Source organism: Acomys russatus, chromosome 10, assembly GCF_903995435.1.
Source record: "Acomys russatus chromosome 10, mAcoRus1.1, whole genome shotgun sequence".
In the NCBI taxonomy this organism is placed as follows: Eukaryota; Metazoa; Chordata; class Mammalia; order Rodentia; family Muridae; genus Acomys; species Acomys russatus.
This window is the reverse complement of record NC_067146.1, coordinates 74,666,539-74,683,305: the sequence shown is the minus strand read 5'-3', so window position 1 is coordinate 74,683,305 and position 16,767 is coordinate 74,666,539. Positions and strand designations below refer to the sequence as shown.

General features: G+C 44.8%; 1 protein-coding gene and 1 pseudogene across 1 annotated transcript in view; one reads left to right on the top strand and one right to left on the bottom strand.

Annotated features, from left to right (window-relative positions):
- Window positions 1–5,914: 5,914 nt before the first annotated feature.
- LOC127194190 (WW domain-binding protein 1-like) lies at window positions 5,915–11,592 on the bottom strand (annotated as a pseudogene).
- Znf398 (zinc finger protein 398) overlaps window positions 11,383–16,767 on the top strand; it is a 26,819-nt gene continuing 21,434 nt past the window's right edge. Inside the window, exons 1-2 of the mRNA XM_051152446.1 lie at window positions 11,383–11,614; window positions 16,004–16,399. Coding sequence (XP_051008403.1) covers window positions 11,591–11,614; window positions 16,004–16,399 — 420 coding nt within the window. The 5' untranslated portion in view covers window positions 11,383–11,590. The remainder of the gene's footprint in view (window positions 11,615–16,003; window positions 16,400–16,767) is intronic.

Below are 16,767 nucleotides of genomic sequence, written 5' to 3'. Positions count from 1 at the left end.
CAAGACGAGGAGATGGAGATTAAAACTGGCAAGAAAATGGCCAGAGAAAGGACCTCCCCTCGGAACAGGTTGCCACTAGGGAAAAGGGGTACACCTGGCCAGGGTCAGAGGTGCGTATTTTTCCATAAATCCCGTCCATCCGTTTTGAGAGCGCTCCACTGACCTGAGCATTGATGGGTTTCCCTCCTTTGACCAGAGAAGCCCTTGGAAATGAGGGTAGCCACTCAGACCTCAGGCTTCCGCTGCAGGTCACAGGTGGGCGGGCCCTAAGCATCAGGAAAGTGCAGCCACAGCACCTAAGGGATTCTAGGGAAATAGACAAAGGGATGGAGAAAGACACGGAAGGGGCATGGGAGAAATGGAAACACAAGAGAGTAAGACACACAAGAAATAAGAAAGGGAGAGGGAATGGAAGACAGCCAGTGTCCCCTGACAATTAACTTCAAATTGTTTCCACGTGTGTTAGGTGTCCAGCTAAAGTATCCTAAAGAAAAAAGTGTGCAGCTTGGGGAGAGTAAATAGAAAAATTAAATAGCCCCTGAATGGTCATGTCCGTGTGTTTGGCATAGAACAGTGACATATGTATTACTATTTGAGTAAGTTATTTTAGAAAATATTATAACATGGGGACCAGTGAGTTGGCTCAGTAGGCAAAACACTTGCTGATAAAGTCTGACAAACATCAGTTTGATTCCAGGGATCCATGTAGAGATGACAAAGGAGAAACAATTCTACAAAGTTGTCCTCTTACCGCCACTTGCCATCACCCTCCAGCAGCCCCCTCTGCCTGACAAAATAATAAAACTAATTTAAATGTATAGTACAACTGATTCTTTTTTCCTTCTTGAGGCAGGGCCTCACAATGTAGCTCTGGCTGTCCTAGAACTCAGTGTGTATCCCAGCCCGGCTGTAATCAGAGATCCACCTGGCTCTGCCTCCCTGTTTTGAGATTAAAGGCATGTGCTACCATGCCAAACAATCTGTTTTTATTTTGGTTTCTTGTTTGTTTGTTTTTTTGTTTTTAAAAGATTTTATGGATATGGTTGCTTACTGCCTGCAAGTGTGTCTGTGCACCACATGTCTGAGTGCCTTTGTGGGCCACAGGAGGGCAGTGGATCCCTGGATTGGTGAGCTGCCATGTGGGCACTGGGAATCAAAACCACTGAGCCATCTCTGCAGAGCCCCAACTGTCTGCCTTCCGAGGTGTCTCAAAGTCACCTTGTGGTGGAGGGTGTCCTTGAATTCCCAATCTTTCTTCTCCACCTCTCAAATGCTGAGGTTACAGGTGTACACCATTGCATCTGACCTGTTTCCCCCTTTTCTAAGTATAACGGGCTTGTTTCCATCTTTGAACCTCAGTTTCAAGGGGCTGAACACATGATTCAGTGGTCAAGAGTGGCTACTCTTTCACAGGTCCTGAGTTCAATTCCCAGTGCCCACATGGTGGCTCACAACCATATGTAATTATAACTCCTCTCCTGGTGTGTATACATGCAAACAAAACACCAGCTAAGACATCTCACTGGCTTATTTATTTACTGAGATAAGTAGGCCTGGAACTCCTAGTGTAGACCAGGATGGCCTCAACTCACAGAGACCTTCCCGTCTCTGCCTCCTGAGTGCTGGGATTAAAGGCAGCCACCACCCTCACTTCCCCTCCCCTTTTAAAGACAAGGTCTTAAAAACAAACATACACAAACTAAAATGGGCCAGAAGTCCTTATTTATTTTTCTGTGTAATACTAGAATGTAAATTGGTAGTATATGGAGGATACGTTTATTTATTTGTTTGTTTGTTTGTTTTTCGAGACAGGATTTCTTGGCTTTCCTGGACTCGCTTTGTAGATCAGGCTGGCCTCGAACTCACAGAGACCCACCTGCCTTTGCCTCCAGAATGTTGGGCTTAAAGATGAACGCCACCATGATCAGTGGCCCCTCCCTTTTACAGAGATATTTATTTATTTCATGCATCTGCATGTTTTGCCTGCATGCATGCCTGTGCATCATGTGCCCTCCGGAGGACAGGAAGGGGCATAAATGACATGAAACCGGAGTCACAGATGGTTGTGAGCTGCCATGCAGATGCTGAGAACTCCACTCCGGTCATCTGCAAGAGCTTAACAGCTGAGCCATTTTCACAACCTCTTCTTCTTCTTCTTCTCCTCCTCTTCCTCCTCCTCCTTCTTCTTCTTCTTCTTGTTCTTCTTTAATGTGTACACCTTTGCATATTTGGGGGCCAAGCACGGTGGTGCACAACTTTGATCCCAGAACTCAGGAAGCAGAGGCACAATGGTCTCTGAAGTTTGCTGTTGTACTAATTGCTCAAGTGCCTATAATTTTCCTTAGTTAAGGGTCACTGCTCTGCATGCCTGTCTCCTAAGTGCTGGAATTAAAGGCGTGTGCCACCATGTCTGGACTCAAGCTTTTCTTTACCTGAAACTTTCTCTATACCAGTCTAGCCTTGAATTTAAAGATCTGCTTGCCTCAATTTCTTGGAATTAAAGGAGTGTCTATATCCCAGCCAGAGTAGCCATATTGCTGGATTAAAACTACTCTACACTTCCTGCTCAGGCAAAGAGATAGTAAAAAAGCAATCTTTTAAATCAATTACTATCATAGCCATGCCTTAGGTAATAAAGAAGGTAAAGAAATTCCAGACGGCAATGGACCCATTGGTTGAATTTCTCTATTCACTGCTCTTAAATCTGTTAATTTTATCCATTTTTCTGATTTTTTTTTTTTTTTTTTTTTTTTTTTACAATAAATACAGGGGAATTGCATGGGCTGGTAGACCTTCTATGTGCTGAGCCTCCAGCTGCTCTTGTACCAGCTGCTCAGGTGCCTGTAATTTTTCCTTAGTTAAGGGTCATTGATCTACTCACACAGGCTTGTCAGTCAACTATTTTAAGGGTAGGACCATTGATATTTCAGAAGTGCGCCCCCCCCCCACTTTATAAATTTGGAAACTCAATCCCTGTGTTATGTCCTGTGTCTGGTACAGCCTGGGGTTGTTTTTGATGACTTTTATCAATACCTTCCCCAGGAGCATCTACCATTTCACCCCTCATTTCATCACGGGCAGTCTCTGGCACCGCAGGAATATTGATCTGAGTACCCCCACTGAGTAGCAGCTGAGCAAGCCTATCACCTGTGTTAAACTGCATCTCTCTTTTTACAGAGCCCATCATTTTAACTTCTCCTTTGAAATGTGCATCTATAATTCCTGGATGCACAATGAATCCTGGGGGCATCAATCCACTCCTTCCCAAGATATTCCCTACTGTCCCCGAGAGCAAAGAACCATAAACTCCAGTAGTTATTTTATAATACTGAATTTTCAGGGATAGAGTAAAATGTTTACCTGTAGCCAGGTCTAGAGCCACATTGCCTGCAGTAGCGTGCATTAAATCTCCAAGGCCAAGTGGCACCTTTTTTGTCTTCATGTTCATTCTTGGCGGAAATGGATTGCTGTGGGGCACTGAGCCAGGCCCCTTCTTAGGCCGTTTCCCAAAGGTAAGAGGTTACTTTGAATATATCTTGTTTAAACCTACATTTACTAGTTAGGTGGCAACCCTTGCCATATCACCTCCACACCCCTGGAAGCCTAGGCATTCTTTCTAGTTTATATTTAGAAAAATCACTGCCTTTAGAGATGCCTTGTTCACACTCTTGTTGCAAATGACCACATTTCTCACAATTAAAGCATCGGGCATTTTGAGATCTGAAACCTTTGGTGGCCTGGTCCCGTTCTCTTTGCAAGTGGTCCTATTTCCTGAAATTGAAGTATCAAGCATTTTGATATTGGAGACCTCTCACTATAGCTTGACCTATTGTATTGGCATGGTACATATTAGAACCAATAGGTCATATGCCCTATCCACTCATCCATAGGTACTGCTCCCACATTTGTTGGTCTAATAATATTTTTTACATTTGATATTCCCATTTCCAAACACCAAGGTCTCTATCAACACCTGCCTTGCATCAGGGGCTGATATGGCTTTGTTTACAGTTAAGACTAATCTTTGTAAAAAAAAAAAAATAATAAGTGAAGGCTTCTTCAGAGCCTAGTATAATCTTTATAAACAAAGTGGACTTTTTTCTTGCCTCCTCAACTTTGTCCCAAGCTCTTAAAGCCAACAAATGACATTGTTCTATATAAAAGCGTCATCAAATTGGATCTGTTCTTGTATATCAGAGTACTGCCTTTCACCCAGCAACTGGCCTTTTACTATATTCATTCCCCATGCTCTGTTTCACTGTCCAAAATCTGCGGCTTCTTCCTTCCGCCATGTTAACCATTGCAATTACGGACAGCCTGTAGTACAGCTGTCACCAATCCCTTCCAGTCTTGGAAATAATCCTATTTTGAGTAGTCCACTTATTTAAAAAGTTGTTTCACATAAGGTGAGCGCATCCCTTATGAAATCATAGTCTCTTTAAGACGTCTTAGATCTGCCATTTCTATAGGATGCCATACTATCCTGTCATAACCTTATTTCCCCGCCATCAGCAGGCATATGCTGTACGACTACTAGGAAAGCTGGTGGTGATCTTGTAACCCCCGGTCAACCCTCCTGTAACACTGGTAGCAAGGTCGGTTCAAAGTTAACCATTTCTTTCAAAACAGGCTGTTTCGTCGGATTGTTATGCTGCTTTTCCACCTTCATCTGACTGGACCGCCCTCCAGCAGCTTCTTTCCCTCCATACTCCAGCAGGAAACTCCCACATTCTTGCTCAGTCACTGGGACTGAGTCTTTTTGTTCTCTCTTTTCCTGTGCTCCTTGCTTCATGTGTTTCTATCTCCATCCGCAACCTCTCCATTGCACAGCCAACTCTGCCGCCCTTTCAGAAATGAGAGAGCGGAGTGACCCCTCTTGTTCTTCTATTTCAGCCAGTTTTCAATTTCTCAGGCCCCTCCATTTTTCACCTGCAATTTTCCCAACTGTTCAGCCATTCTTTCAAACTTTTTTTTTTTTTGGAAACAAAATATGTGAGGAATAAAAAGGAAGAAGAAGAAGAAGAAGAAGAAGAAGAAGAAGAAGAAGAAGAAGAAGAAGGAGAAGAAGAAGAAACAGAAAATACTTCCTGGGGGTGAAGTAGGGAATATCTCAGTAATAGCAACCGCAATAGAATTTTTTTTTTTCTTGCTGGTTTCTTGAAAAAAAAAAATCATTCCTTCCTCTGCTGCCATTTACTTTACAACATTTGAAATAAAAATTTCCATTTTTTTTTTCTTTATAAAGCCCCATGTTTGGGCCCCATTCGTAATGGAACTTTGCTACTTTGTGGGTTCTTCCCCCCCCCCTTTTATCCCCCTGGTTTCATCCCCTAACACTATATAGGGGAGAAACAAGAATAGAGGGGAGAGAGAAATTAGGGAAATCCCTGAATCTAACGTCTTTCTTTTTCTTTCTTCTATGACCACAGCTATTAAGAAACTGCAACCAACCTCTCTAAATGATCAACAACCACCAACCCCACCTCTAGGGGCCCTAGCATTTATATCTTTTCTGAAAATTTCCCAGAATTCCAAACATCACACAATTGCAGAAATTATGCACAGCTAACAAAACCATGTTTTTCCTAGAAGCAAGTCACAGTCAGATGCTGCGAACAGTCTAAAGCAGTCGCACATCCCTATACCTGGTATTAAAATGAAAACACGTTCTTATATTTCTATGTTTGTTTGTTTTTTTTCCGGTTCATGTCTCTTTAATGAGATTACAGGCTCCTGTGTATATTTTGGGAGTGCATAAAGATAGCACAGTCCTCAGTACTTTCCCTCGTTAGGGCTCCAGCCCTTTCAAGCATATTCTCAGAGGATGGGGAGAGGCTTACATGGAAGAGGACTGCAGTTGAAACAGGGCTGTTCCTGGTGGCCAAGTAATGGCCAATTTTCCTCTTAAGACTACTTATAGGATGTCTCCATAACTGGAAGCTACCCCCAAGGGAGGGACCTGAGGTATAGAATCTGGGGGCAGTGCACAAGGGTCCTCCAGCTCTGGGTGCGTGGCACTGGCCCTCATCTCCTTGACTGGCTCACCTTCACTGTAGTCTGGACAAAGGCAGAGCTCAAAACCCGAGTCACCAGTCAGGCGACAATAGTGGCAGGAAGAAGGTATATGGGCTGGGCTCAGCCTTGCCCTGGGCTCACCCTTCTGAAGAGGGAGAGCACTCCGGGTGAGAGGACACACCTTCTACATTTGTCCTCTCCAACTGGGCGGAGCAGTTGGATTTAGTAGAGCAGCAGGTGCATTCACCGGAAGCAATCAAGAGGTGAGCCGAGGCCATAGTGTAAGGAGATGGCGGCGTGCCTGGGTGGTGAACCACGTTCTCATAGGCTGGGAGTTTGAAGGCACTGAGGAGGCGAAGGTCAAGCAGTGAGCCAGCAGGAACAGGGCATGCTCCATGGCATGCTCCATGATAAGCCAACAAGTGGATCTCAAGCTGCTGCGACCGCTATTGCAGCCTGAGTTTAGTTTTTCCATGGTGGAAGGCGCAACAACAGCTAAAGAAGATTATAACCGTCCAGAGTAGCCAGAACCACCAGTTCATAGCAGTAGGTGCAGCAGCCAGTCTCCTCACAACAGGGACGACTCTCACAGAGGTAGACCTGGGGTATTCACTTCTGGGTACAGCTCTCAAAGCCACTGCCTCTTCCTTGCTGTTCCTGCTGCTGTCCAGAGCCAAGCCTCCACCTACAGATCCCTGAAGACCACAGCGTCTTCCATCGCAGCTGCCCTGTCCCTGCCCTGTCTGCTGCCACTGCCATGGTCGCTGCCCGGCCCATCTCTGCTGCTGCCACAGTCACTCCGTGGCCAGAGCTCCCATCCTATTTCTATGTTTTTTTAAGAAAAGCCAAAATTTCAAAATTGCCGTTACAGGGTGTGCGTGCCTTTAATCCCAGCACTTGAGAGGCAGAGGCAAGTGGATCTCTGAGTTTGAAGCCAGCCTGGTTTAGAGTGAGTTCCAGACCAGCCAATGCTATATATTGAGACCGTGTTTCAACAAACAAAAAAACAATCAAACAAACAAAAAATTAGATTATTGGGAGACGGAGAGATGTTTCATGGCTAAGAGCACTTGTTGCTTGTGGTGGTTTGAATAGACTCTCATAGGTCTAAATGTTTGAATACTTGTATCTAGTTAGTGGAACTATTTGGGAAGGGTTAGGAGGGTTAGGAGGTGTGGCCTTGTTGACGGAAGTCTATCACTGAAACCAGGTTTTGAGGTTTCAAAAGATACTGACCATTCTTTTTCATAGACTTGGATATAAGCTCTTAGCCAATTTACCAGTGACATGGCTGCCTGCCTGCTGCCAGGCTCCCTGGCATGATGGTCATGGACTCTAACCCTCTGAAGCTATAAGCCTCAAATAAACTCTTTCTTCTATTTGTTGCCTTGGTCATTACGTCTTATTACAGCAGTAGAAAAGTAACTAAGACACTGTTTTTGCAGATGATCTGGGTTGGGTTCCCAGCACCATATTGCATCTAACAGTTGTTTGTAACTCTAGTTCCAAGGGCCCTCTTCCGGCCTCCAAAGGTGTCCGGCATGCCCAAGGTGTACATACATGCAGGCAGGCAAAATACTCATATACATAAAATTAAAACAAATAAGTAAAAGACACAAAGAAAACATACTTATGCGTATGTTTATATATGATATCTATGACTACCTTTGAATGGTTCCACATAATGAACAACATAAGATAAGAGTCATATATAAAAAATTACATAATACAGCAAGGAGAGTGATTACCAGTTTTGGAACGCACACCCCATCTAAAAGGAGATAACTTATTTAGGGAGATAATCGTTGCTGTGTGAGACTGGGCTCAATACTTGCTGGCTGTATTAATTTAAAAAAAAAAAAAAAAAAGCTTTTTTCTTTTGGAATAATTACACATCCACAGGAATTATACAGAAAATATCTTCTGAGCCAAGTTTCCTCCAGAGGTCAAATGGAGTATTACGATATAATATCAAAACTGGGGAACTGATACTGGTGTGGTGCTGTATTCAATATTTAATGTCTTTTATTTTGTTAAGCAATACTAAAGGCATACGTTTAGCTGTGTAAGCAACCGCTCTCCCGCTGTGGGGCGTTTGAGCATTTCACATCTCTAGCTACACAATCGCTGGAGGTCTTTGGGTAAACACGTGGCTTCACGTTTCTGAGATGACAACGCTGGACTATAACTACGTGCTATGACATGAGTACATATTTAAGGGTTTGTTTGTTTTAAATATTTGTTTGTTATTGTTACGTATTGAGGGTTCTGCCTGCATGTACGCCTGTAGGCCAGATCACATCATAGATGGTTGTGAGCCACCATGTGGGTGCTGGGAATTGAACCCAAGACCTTCGGAAGAGTAGGCGGCGCTCTTAACCAGTGAACCATCTCTCCAGCCCCGGTTTGGTTTTGTTTTTTTTAAAGAAGATTTATTTATTTTACCTTATGTGTCTGAGTGTTTTGTCTGCCTGTGTGTCTTTACTCAGGAGCAAGAAGTGCCTGTGGAAGCCAGAGGAGAGTATCAGAGCCTCTGGAACTGGAGCTGCAGGTGGTTGCAGGTGCCATGTCGGTTCTGAGAACAGAACTCCAGTCCTCATCAAAAGCAGCAAGTGCTGCTAACCACTGATGCCCACTTGTTTGTTTTCACATTTAGTTTTTATTTATGTGTGTGATCCTTTGTAAGTGTCTGTGCGTCGTGTGAGTGCACGAGCTGGAGGCCAGAAGAGGACACTGGATACTCTAGGACTAAAGTTACAGATGATGGCCAACTGCCCTGCAGTTCTGGGAACAGGAGTCCAGTCCTCCCGCAGGAGCAACGTGTGCTTTTTACCACTCAGCGGAGCCACCTCTCCAGCTCCAGCCCTGCCACCGAAAGAAATCTTTAAGACAAATAATTAAGTATGAGAAAAGTCTTTACTTAATAATTACTGTTAGAGTAGTGGTTCTCAACCTTCCTGATGCTGTGACCCTCTAATACAGTTCCTCATGTTGTGGTGACCCTCAACCATAAAATTGTTTTGTTGATGCTTCATACCTGTAATTTTGCTACTGCTATGAATTATAACGTAAATATCAGACATGCAGGATAGCTGATAGGTGACACCCCCTCCCCACCTCGCAAAGAGGTCACGACCCACAGGTTGAGAATCACTTTGCTAGAGGAGGAAACATTTAATAGCTTGGTGATCTTACTATGATTTTGAACAGGCAGATGCTTGGTGGTGCTCAGTTGGAAGGGTTGTACTTATGCAGCCTTGTAAGGAGGGATCGTGTGTGAGGAGGCAGGAGGGTCAGGAGTTTAAGGTCATTCTCCATGACCCGGGCTACATGCCTCAAAAACTTAGAATAAATAAAAAGTCAAGGATGGTTTAAGCCTTGTTTGTTTAGTGTCCAGGGGAGCATCTAACATTTAGCAGAGAAACAGAGAGCTTGTAAATTATAGGGTCTCACTGTGTAGCTCTAGGTGGCCTGGAATTTGCTACGTCGGCCAGGCTAGCCTTAAACTCACAGACATCTTCCTGCCCCTGCTTCCCGAGTGCTAGGATTACAAGGCAAGTACCACCATACCAGGGTCTCCATCTCTCTTCTTTCTTCCTTCCCTTTCTTTCTTTCTTTCTTTCTTCCTCCACCTTCTTGTTCTTCAAGTTCATTCCGTTTTTTTTTTTTTTCATTCCATTTTATAGTGACACTCTGTTTCAGAGAATGGTGATTTTGTCTCTTAACCATGCACCGTCTGACCACAGTGTTGTAACCTGCTTAACCTGCTTAGACTCTATAGCCCCTCTGTTGAGACCTCCTTTAGTTCCTAGCATATCCGTAGCTCCTTTGTTAATATCTGCTGTTACCTTCAGCCTATCAGAAGCCACTCTGCCTCCAAGTCTCCATTTTGTTCATAAGGTGAAATCAAGTTCAAGTTCTCAGGCTCTACATGCCCGAGACCAGGATAGTTCAATACTTGCAGCTTAGAATAAAACAATTGATGATAAACGCATGTTTTGCTTGAGTAAAGATAAATTTATGTTCTATTAGAGTAAAGACTGTGACATACTCCTGTGCTCTCTTCTCCCAGGGTGGTGGGAAACGGGAAAGCTCCCAAGCGTATGTCCTAGCCCATCAGCTTCAAATGCTTTGTCTAGCCAGCTACATAGGTTGTGCTCAGAACAAAATCGATACTTCTTGTGTTTAGCTAATGAAAATGATGCAATGCTGCCCTCCCCCTGGCTTCCCACCTGGTTACCTGGTTATGGTTTTTTGAATGAAAAATCTTGCCTTAGAAACAGACCAGCATCATTGTCTGGCTCCTGAGCTCAGATTACAGCCCTGACTGGTCAGTTTATGTTCAGTGTATGTCAAGTTTTAGTTCAGCATTCAATAGACTTTCTGAATCTTAAGTGGTCAGTGTGCAGCTGTGCTTGAACCCATAACACACAGTTCAATTTACATATGAGGCGCTACACTATTGAAATAGCACAGTGCTCAAGTCGAAGTGGCCTGACAGGACGATCCCTATACCCTGAGGAATTGTCGACCTCTACTTTGGAGAGCATTGACTGGATTCACTTTTGAAATCCAGGTCTGAGAAGACTTTGCTTCACATGTGCTGCTTATAAGGAGAGATGTCTTAGAAAGTTATGGTTGTGTGATCATCTTATTACCACACGGGCTGTCACACAAGTACACTTACTCTTCCTTACTCTAGGTCCAGCCGACTTAAGCAAGAGATTTATCTTTTGTTGGCCTCAAAAGTCCACTTCTCAGGGATGGTAAGATAGCTCAGCAGAGGATTTGGATTTGGTTCCGGCACCCACGCGGTAGCTCACAACTGTCTCTACCTCTAGTTAATTCTAGGTTATCCTTAACTGTGGCCTTCTAAGACACCAGACATCCAAGTGTAGGCAAACACTCATACACACAAGAAGAAAAGAAGCAACTCTTAATAAAAATTCCACTTCTTAGCTAAGCCCAAGAGACGCACTAACCCAAAGAATCCAAATCTTTGGTGCCAATACGACGAGCCATACGGAGTATGATCTGCTTTACCCATGTGTAATTTCTACGAACGATACAACTCCATTATTCCCACATAACTCACACATTTTTACTTTGGTAGTAGATTGGGATATCGTCCAGCCCTGGCGCGCGGCTCCCTGGGTCTTAAACCACCTAGCGTTTGCTGGTCCTTCTCAGAGGGATGATGAGAAAACTAACAGAGAAGATGGCATCAGCCACCACTAAAACTCTTCTCAGAAGCTGACCTCCGGAAGGGTGCGCGGATGCGGGGCCGCTAGAGGGCGCGCTGGCCCCGGAGGACCGACTGGAGGGGGCGCGTCTAGGCGCGCCTGCTGTACTCACTGTCCACAAAGCGCCAGCAGAGGGGCGGCTGCAGCCGGTGCGGCGGACGCTGCCAGCTACTCTACTCCCCGGCGTCCCAGCGCTCCCGGAAGCCGATTGCCGCGCGAGTGCTGTCAGTGCGAGCAACGCGAGACCGCTGTTTGCCGTCTGCGGAGAGCACCAAGCAGCCCGGCCTGCGTGCGGCGGCGACTCCCGGGACCGGACCGGGCAGCGAAGGGCCATGGCTGAGGCAACCGCCGCTCCGGTAAGGGCGATGATGCGCGGACGTCTCTGTCACCCGGACCTGGGGTGGGGGTTGGGGGGGGGGTGGGTGGGAAGGCAGGGAGGAGGCTGGGGACCGCAGCGGGCCTTGTCGCCCTCGTGGGTTTGCTGCTGTTGCCTCCACCCCACCCCATCACCCCGAAGGGCCGCCGGGGGACACGGATCTGATGTTTCTAGCCCACGCACGCCGCGGTGCTTCGTGTCAGCCCGCAGAACCGGGAAGTGGGCTCGAGGTGTTTTTGAAAGGCACCAGCCATTCTGTACAGCTGTGAGAGCTGTCGTTGCTAGGTGCCGCAGGACGGTCACCTGCGGTTGCGAGGCTGCGAAGGTAAAAAGCCAAGGTGTGACACCCCCCCACCCCCAACAGACTGCGTGACTGCGGACGACCTCGCTAAGACCGGACAGGCCCAGGCCCCTGCGGGGACCTTGGGAGGCCAGCGGAGCGCAGGCTTAGCCAGTCGTGCGTGTGCTTGTTTGCTGCAGGCCTGCACTGGGCCCAGCCGTGCATGCATCAGATAGATGGCCGGGGCCACCAGGACAACCGGGCCAGTCTCTGCACACAGCCATTAAAGGAAGAGGGAATGGTTGTTTAGCAGAACGTTCTGACTGCAAAGTATTGCTTCTGTTTGCCATCTAAGAAGCCTTCGGTCAGCTCAGGAGAAACGTATTAATAGGTCAGAAGCCAGGCAGCTCCGCTGAGGAGTGGCTAAGAAAGAAGAGAAGGAAGAAGAAAAACAAGGGAGCAGTGGGGTGGAATGGGAAATAGAGCAGATAAGAATACCATCCTTACTCATGGAACTTAATTTTTTTTTACCAAGGGAAAACAAAAACAAAAAGCTAAAAAAAAATAAAAAATAAAAACAACAACAACAAAAAAGATAGTAGAGACCATCATGTACTCTTCAGGTATATGCTGAAAGCTGTGCACATACTTTTAATTATCTAGTACTAATGTTTAGGAGGTAAAACCATGGTGGCATATGGCTCACATTTGGGAGTCTGAGAGAGGAGGATCAGAAATTTTAAGACACCCTTGGCCAAATAGCCAGATTATGTGTCTTGAAAAAGAAAGAAAGTAGAAAGAGGAAATTAATTTCAGTGAATCTATTTAGCCGAGTGTATACAAAATATCATTTCAATAGTGATCAGTATTACGAAACTACTAATGAGATTTTTATGCTCAGCACATCTCAACTGAACTGACGGCATTTCAAGGCCTCAGTGAGCACATGGAATCAGTAGCCATGGAACTGACCAGGGCAAGTCTGTTTTATGAGGAATTGGGAGATTGTGGATATTTTTAATTTTAAGATATATTTTTAGGGAATGGGAGTGGGGGGATGGCTCAGGAGTTAACAGCACCCCAGTTTGGTTCCTAACATTCACATGGTGGCTGACAGCAATCAGTAACTCCAGTTCTAAAGTATCTGATGCCCTCTTCTGACCCCTGAGGGCACCAGGCATGCAGGTGGTGCCACATATATAAATGAAAACAAGACACTGATATACATAAAATAAGTAAATCTAAATAATTTTGGTTTTTGTTTGTTTTTTTGAGACAGGGTTTTTTTTTCTCTGTAGACTTGGCTCTCCTGGACTCACTTTGTAGACCAGGTTGGCTCCAAACTCATGGAAATTTACCTGCCTCTGCCTCCCACAATGCTGGAATTACAGGCCTGTGCCACCATGCCTGGGTTTAAAAATATTTTTATTCTTTGAGAATTTCATAGAATGTATTTTTATTCATTTTTACCCGACTCTTCCTCCTAACTCCTCTCAGATTCACTCCTCCCTTCCTTACTAGCATCCCCCAATTGTGTGTGTGTGTGTGTGTGTGTGTGTGTGTGTGTTTGTATTTAATGACCCATAGAGTCCAATTTGTGTTTCTTATACACACCTTGGTATGGGCCATACACTAGAATATTGTTGACTAACCAAGGGTCCATTAAAAAATGGACTTCCCTTCCCCCAGAAGCCATCAGTTGTAGTAGCTCCCCAGTTATGAGAGTGGGGTGCGTGAACACCTCTTCTCCTCGAGTGCTATAATGTTGACGAGCTTTGTTTTATGCAGGCACTGACAGCATGTCTGAGATCTTGTGTACAGCAGCCCTGTCATATCCAGAAGAAACTGTTTCTCATCAGTCCAGCCCTGAGTCTTAGAGTCTTGCTGCCCTTCTTCCTCAGTGGTCCCCGAGCTTTATGGTTTTGACAGCTGTGTGGATGCCTCATTTCTGGTTGAGCATTTCATTGCAGTATTTTACTGCTGCTGCTGCAGCTGCTACTACTGGGTCTTTTTAAGAAAGAATCTCATTGTGTAGCCCTAACTGGCAACATGTAGATCAGATTGGTCTTGGACTCACAGAAATATTCTTGCCCCTGCAAGTGCTAGAATCAAAGGCATGTGCCACCACACCGGCTGTGATTTTTTTTTTTTTTTTAAATGTACCTTATAAGATAGAAGGGTTGGTTTTCAGAGTACAAGTGGAGAGACTGGCTTTAAAGAAGTCTTTTAAAAAGATGAAATGTTTTCCTTTGAGAAAGAATGAAAGCATGTTTTATTACTATAGACCAGACTAGCCCCAAACTCAAAGATCTGCCTGCCTCTGCTGGGAATAAAGGCGTGTGCCACTACCACCTGGCTTACTTCAGTTTTCTTAAAGTAAGACACCATGCCATCTCTGGAGAGTAAGGATGCTGTGTGAACAAGTGTCTGCCATGTATGCTCTCTAAATTAGCAGCACCTTGCTTAAAGCACACCATCTCCATTTTCTTTCCATACCTACTGAATGAAAATATGTAATTTAACTAGATTGTCAATTTTTTAAAATCAGGACTTAGGGTTAAGGTCTCACTATTGTAGCCCTTGTTGGCTTGTTACTTGCTATGTAGCCCATATTAGACTCAAATGTACAGCAGTTCTCCTGACTCAGTTTCTTCAGTGCAGAGGACAACTTAGGGGAGTTGATTCTCTTCTTCCACCATTTGGATCCCAGGGATTGAGCTCATACAATTGGGCTTTACTGCAAGTGCCTTTATCTGCTCAGCCATCTCATTGGCCAGTTGTCCAGTGTTTTCTAGTTGATTCTTCGTTTGAGAGTGTGTAGAAGCCTGGAGAGTAGCTGGTAGTGTCAAGTGCCCCCCTGAACACTGACCGTTGGTGTATGCTGACAGCATCTCACATGGCTGTGTGATTTTCTTTTTAGATCTTACCTGATTGCTAGTATAAAGAAAAAAACATAAGTGAGTGATTCAACTCATTAAAAGTAAGAAGTAGCTAAGCAAGTGAGGTATAGAGACCTGAGTGAAATGGAGTTGAAAACTGGCTGAAATGGTCAAGCAGGGAAGGAAGCAAAGGTATGTACAGATGGTAGGCCAGGAGCAAAGGGAATCGTCACAGGGCTAGAGTGAAAGTTAATGGGTTGGAGAATAAGACAGTGCGTATTGTAGAAATAGAAGGCTGTGGCCAGAGAGTGATTTATCGGGTTCAGAGAATTAGCCCTTGTCGAGGGTTAGTCTAACTTCCTATTTGTTGTACAGACTTCTTCCTTTTATGATCTGCTTTGTCTCAAAGTACATGTAGTAATGATCAAACAGCTTGTGACTTTCTTGGAAAAAAAAATCTGATTCAAGCATTTGTTACCAGTCTGAAAATCTCCATGTATTTTTCTAGTTTGTCTTTGGAGTTTTATAGTGTGATTAAACAAACCTTTTCTATCTTCTATTTCATAACTTTGGAATATTTTAAAATAGTTGTCATGTTTTCTCAAGACTTGACACCCTTAGCTTGTTCAATTATTATTAATTGACACAGTTATAGAATATAAACTTAGTGATAGATAGGGCTAGAATATAAATTCGTAAGAGATTTGTCAGAGACCCCTGAGGTGAGTGAAACCTGGCAAGAAGTCTTGTGTACATTTGCCTTTTCCAGAGATGGAGGAGGCAACAGCAACCTGGACTTCTGGGCCTTACATTAGAGGAAATGGGCTAGACTAGACTTAAGAAGCCAATTTATTTGTTCACGATCTTTCCCAAATCATCTTTGAACCACCGACACAGTTCCTTGGCTTCAGAGTGACAAGGTTGACACAGGCCTTGTAAAGCTATACTAAAGCTATTTTGGTTAGTATCAGATGGACAGTTAAGTAGTCTACACCCCCAACCCAAGACAGGGTTTCTCTGTGAAGTTCTGGCCATCCTGGAACTCACTCTGTAGACCAGGCCATCCTCAAACTCACAGAGACCCATTGCCTCTGCCTCTCAAATGCTGGGATTAGCGGCAGTTCGGTAGTTCTTATCTGATTGCGGCTTAGAGTCGAGATTCCTTCTAACTCTAACTAGATGTCTTGCCCCATCTCTCCATTGCACATAGACTTCAGAATGGGACTCGGAATGCCTTACATCCTTGCAGCCCCTTCCTCTTCCTACACCTCCAGCAGCAAATGAGGCACACCTGCAGACCGCAGCCATCTCCCTGTGGACTGTGGTGGCTGCTGTGCAGGCCATAGAGAGGAAGGTGGAGGTCCACAGCCGGCGACTCCTCCACCTAGAAGGCAGGACAGGGACAGCAGAGAAGAAACTAGCCGGCTGTGAAAAGACAGCAACGGAGCTTGGGAACCAGCTGGATGGCAAGTGGGCCGTGCTGGGGACCCTGCTGCAGGAGTACGGGCTGCTGCAGCGGCGCCTGGAGAACCTGGAGAACTTGTTGAGAAACAGGAACTTCTGGATCCTGCGGCTGCCCCCAGGTATTAAAGGAGATATCCCAAAGGTAATACTCCACTTCTAGGTTACAGCAGTACCACTAACTTGCAGTTAGAGGTAGCATTGGTCAGTCAACTACTTAAATATTTTTATTTCCTCTTTAAATTTCTTAGGTTGATAGAACTGTGAAGGTATTTTTTTTTTCCTGTGAAGGTATTTTTGTGTTTGTATTTGTGATATCTTTCTTTCCTCCCCCTGGCCTTTTTTTTTTTTTTTTTTTTTGAGACAGAGTCATGTAGCCAAGGCTGGCCGTGAACTGTTGATTTTCTGCCTCTGCCTCCCAAGTGTTAGTACAGGCATGGTATACCAGTGGCTCAGCACACATTCACAACATGAAGCTTCCAGTGAGAAAACTCTTTTTCATCTATAGCTGGC